At 50.5% G+C, this 4,246-nt stretch overlaps 1 protein-coding gene across 1 annotated transcript in view; it reads left to right on the forward strand.

Annotated features, from left to right (window-relative positions):
* Nucleotides 1–4,199, forward strand: part of Dlx6 (distal-less homeobox 6) — a 4,753-nt gene extending 554 nt beyond the window's left edge. Inside the window, exons 2-3 of the mRNA XM_055612832.1 lie at nt 1,229–1,422; nt 3,255–4,199. Coding sequence (XP_055468807.1) covers nt 1,229–1,422; nt 3,255–3,506 — 446 coding nt within the window. The 3' untranslated portion in view covers nt 3,507–4,199. The remainder of the gene's footprint in view (nt 1–1,228; nt 1,423–3,254) is intronic.
* The last annotated feature ends 47 nt before the right edge of the window (nt 4,200–4,246 follow it).

Consider the following 4,246-nt stretch of genomic DNA (forward strand, 5'->3'; position numbering starts at 1 on the left):
AGAGGCCTCTCGGGCCGGCTTAGCTTCTCCCGCCTCCCCACCGCCTCCGACCCCTCCCGCCCCGCTCACTTCCCCCTCCTGCCGGCGGCCCCCAGGCTCTCCCCGTCGCCTGGCGCCTGGCTGCCGGCCTCTCCCAGCCTGGCCCCTTCCCGCCGCCGTGGACCCCCGGGCTGGCTCGCCCTGCGGCCGGCCTGGCTCCTCCGCCTCCCGCTCGCGCTTCCCACTGCGCCCCCGGGGCTGCGCGCTCCCCCAGCTCTCTGTTCTCCGATGCGCTCTCCAGCCCACGGGTTCTGCGCGCCCTCTGCCTTGTCCCTTCCCTCTCGCTGCAGCCTCCGTTTGTCAGGACTGGGGACCGGTTCTGGGCCCGGGACTCAAGGGCTAGTTTAAGGCTTTCCCTCACCTCACCCTGGGCGAGCAGTGGCCTACTGTGGGGCACCTGGTGCGCCTGGGTGACTTGGAACGAAGCTGATGCGGCCGATAGATGCAGTTAAACTAATGACAATTTTTTTTTCTTCTTCCCCTGTGAGCTTTGAGGTGTCCCTGCCCCCCCACCCCCAGCCTGACCCGGCCCACTCTGTCTGGGTTTTCCATAGTACTTTGGCCGCTCCTTTGTTCTTGGAGGCAAAGCAGAGGGCCTGGGGCTGATAGCTCTCGGGTGTCCAGAGAATCGCAGCCTGCTTTGGGGCTGCCCTGAGCTGGGTGTGTTTTGTGTCTGGGTTTTGATCCACTCGGGCAGAACCGCTTCGAACATACGGCACAGGGCTTAGAGCACCGAGCTTGCAGCTGGGTGACCCAAAACCAATTGGCCACGTAAACGGCCAGGAGGGTCAGATACAGCTCCAGGCATTGTTTTAAAAAAAAAAAAATAACAATAATAATAAAAACCAGGCCAAGAAGCCGCTCTCGGCTGGGAAAGCTGAAGCCTCGCAGCTCCGGGGACTCCGGAGAAGCCGCCTGCGCTGTCTCCGCTGCTGCCGAGCGCCGCTGTTACGCCTTACGCCCGCGCGGGTTTCCTAGCCTGGACCATCACCGTGCAGTGTTAGGGCAAGAGATACGATCAGTGAGGAGTTTCCACGGTTGCTGGGGATACACAGCTGCAGTGGACCCAGGGAGTTCGGGGTACGGTGGGGATACTATGAGGAACCCTTCTGAACTTGGGGGAAACTCCTTGTCACATGAAGGGAGAAGGCCTCACGGGTGACCGCTACTCTCTGTCCTTTGCTTACAGATCAACAAAAAACTACAGTGATTGAAAACGGGGAAATCAGGTTCAACGGAAAGGGGAAAAAGATTCGGAAGCCTCGGACCATTTATTCCAGCCTGCAGCTCCAGGCTTTAAACCATCGCTTTCAGCAGACTCAATACCTGGCCCTTCCCGAGAGAGCCGAACTGGCTGCTTCCTTAGGACTGACACAAACACAGGTAATTCCCGAGAAGCCCGAGTACCCCAGAAATGCTGGCCCCGCTTGCAAACCATGCAGAGAGCACACCAGGAGGAATTCTTGGCCTAGTCAACCAAGGAATGAAAAAGCTAAATGACAATGCCTGGGCTCCAGTTGCGCACTTTCCTGAGATCACAGTTTGGAACAAATGACATGGTATTGAATACTGGATTGGATTTGCATATACACCATCCCTATGCGACTCCAGCTGAGCCTAGCATCGTTTGGTGAACAAATTCAATCAAATCGTATTCCAAAGCAGAATAACATGAAGTAGAAAGTGTCTGTTTGTGTGTGTGTGTGTGTGTGTGTGTGTGTGTGTGTGTGTGTTGGAGGCGGGGTTCCAGCCTGGAAGCATAATAAGGTCCTTTCTTAAGGATCCTTTTGTGGCCCCTAGGAACTAATAAGAATTTCAGCTCATTGTCATAGGAAGAAAGCATAGGAGAAGAAAACAGGAGCAAGAGACAACTAGATGTATTTTTCAGTAGCTTAATAAAGATGTCCAGGTGCAAGCCATTCACTCCAGGATGGGTAAGGTAGGGTTTTCTGAAGATTACTTTCAGCTTGGTGGCTAAATCATCCTGATACCAAATAGTGCAGGTTGAGGTACCTCCCTGGAGCACAGAACTTGACACAACTGAGAAACAAAGAGAATATTCCCCAAGTCGTGGCCTGGGACACCACAGATAAGAGTCCTGCTGACTTGAAAGCTATACTGGACATTTCAGATTTCAAAGAAAGGGGCCTAGAGGTGAGTAGATCAGGCAGCGCTCTAAAACTAGCAGTTGAGCCAGCTGCACGGCTGCTCAGGCCTTTTCTGGTGTACATCATCTCCATCCGGCAAGGGTACTTCAGGCCTAATAAGACAGTTGCCAAGACCTTACAGAACGGTGTCTTCAGGCCATTTCCCTGAGCTCCTTTCAGCCAGCCTGGTTTTTATTGCCATGTTGCTACTGAAAACATTTGAGGTTTGCTATGAAAGGGCTCTAGCTGCTCCGCGACTCTTATTATTCTTGGAAAAACAAATTTGGGAATTTTAAAGGTAATGCTACATCATAGCTTTCCTTTCATCAAAAGATTTGGGTTGTTGACCTAAATAAGCTGCCAACACAGATTCCTGATTCCATACTTTTCAGAAGCCTTTTGACTTTTAGTAGCTATCCCAACAATCATGTGATGATTGATGCCCTCTGTTTGCTTAAGCAACATACAATGCGAGGGGTCGGGGAGTGGTGCATTTCTTAATCCCTGCAGGGCTGGAGAATATTTATGTCTGGAGAAAGCTATCCCAGCCACATCCCATGGTATCTGCACGGTACGCATAGATATGTTCAAGGTGTTCTGTTGTGAACTCGCAGCCTTTAATCAACTCAGTCATTTGCTCTTTGCCATGCATATAGCACTGCCAGCTTAGGGGTTGGCAATTCGAAAACTGAATAAGTCAGAGGAAGTAAATTCAGTTATACAATTGTGAGCCAAAATCTACTCCGTTTAAAAGTCCTTCATATAATTTTGGGTCCACTGATTCTGTTCCGAATTTTTTCTGATGCTTTAAAACCGTTGCTAGGATTGAACTCAAGAACCACAAGAACCGTTGCTACCCTAACAGGAGATCTAATAGGCCTAGAGTGCAGGGATAGACATGGCTGGCTGGAAAGAGTTGAGGGAGGAGGAAGGGAATGGGCCTTTTGGAATTGCAATGGTTGTTTTCGTCTGTTTGTTTGTTTTTATGTTACTTCTTAAGCCTAGGATGACAATCGAAGGCATCAGTTTGATGTTTATCTGGTTTAATGATTGCTACATGTCTTGCAGGTGAAGATATGGTTTCAGAATAAGCGCTCTAAGTTTAAGAAATTGCTGAAGCAGGGCAGCAACCCACATGAAAGTGACCCCCTCCCGGGTTCAGCAGCCCTGTCACCGCGCTCCCCAGCCCTGCCTCCAGTGTGGGACGTTTCTGCCTCTGCCAAGGGCGTCAGTATGCCTCCCAACAGCTACATGCCTGGCTATTCGCACTGGTACTCCTCACCACACCAGGACACCATGCAGAGACCACAGATGATGTGACTTGTCTGAGGAAACGATCTAGGGGAGCTTCTGAAGGAGGCAAGGAGGATCCGGGACTGCATCTGCCAAAAGGCCTAAGCAATGAGCTCAGAGGAACTGTCCCTGTGATCTGGACCTCTCCCCTCCTACCCCTCTCTGTCTGTCTGTCTCTCTCTTTCTCCTTTCCCATTTCTCTCTCCTCTCCTCTTTTCCTCTACTTCCTTTCTCTCTTCCTCCTCTTCTTTCCTTGTTTTACATCCCTTTTAATCTTGCTTCTTTCTTATCTTTATTCCCTCTCCTCCCACCTTTCTTTTTTCTTCCTCTTCCCTTCCTTTCTCCAATCTCCTGTCTTCAGTAACCTTAATAAGCAACATTGTATCACACACACACACACACACACACACACACACACACACACCAGAGAGAGAGAGAGAGAGAGAGAGAGAGAGAGAGAGAGGTTGGCCTACATGCCAGTGTTCTGGCAACCCATCACTGTAAGGATATTTTCCCTCACACCATGGGATCCAGGCCCAGAGCCTCCTCTTTGGGATTCTCCGTCCAAATAACTTTTTTAAAACAGATAATCTTCACCGGCAGAAGAATCTGCACAATCATGGCAGCATTTTTGCTTATTTAATGAGTTTAAGACATTATGTGATAAAAGGCAAGGATTTTGGACTCCGGAATTTTTGTTTACCAATCCATGACGGAACAGAGGAGGAGGAGGAGGAGGAGGAGGAGGAGGAGGAGGAGGAGGAGGA

Source organism: Psammomys obesus, unplaced genomic scaffold (genome assembly GCF_907164565.1).
Source record: "Psammomys obesus unplaced genomic scaffold, mPsaObe1.curated_primary_1811, whole genome shotgun sequence".
Lineage (NCBI taxonomy): Eukaryota > Metazoa > Chordata > Mammalia > Rodentia > Muridae > Psammomys > Psammomys obesus.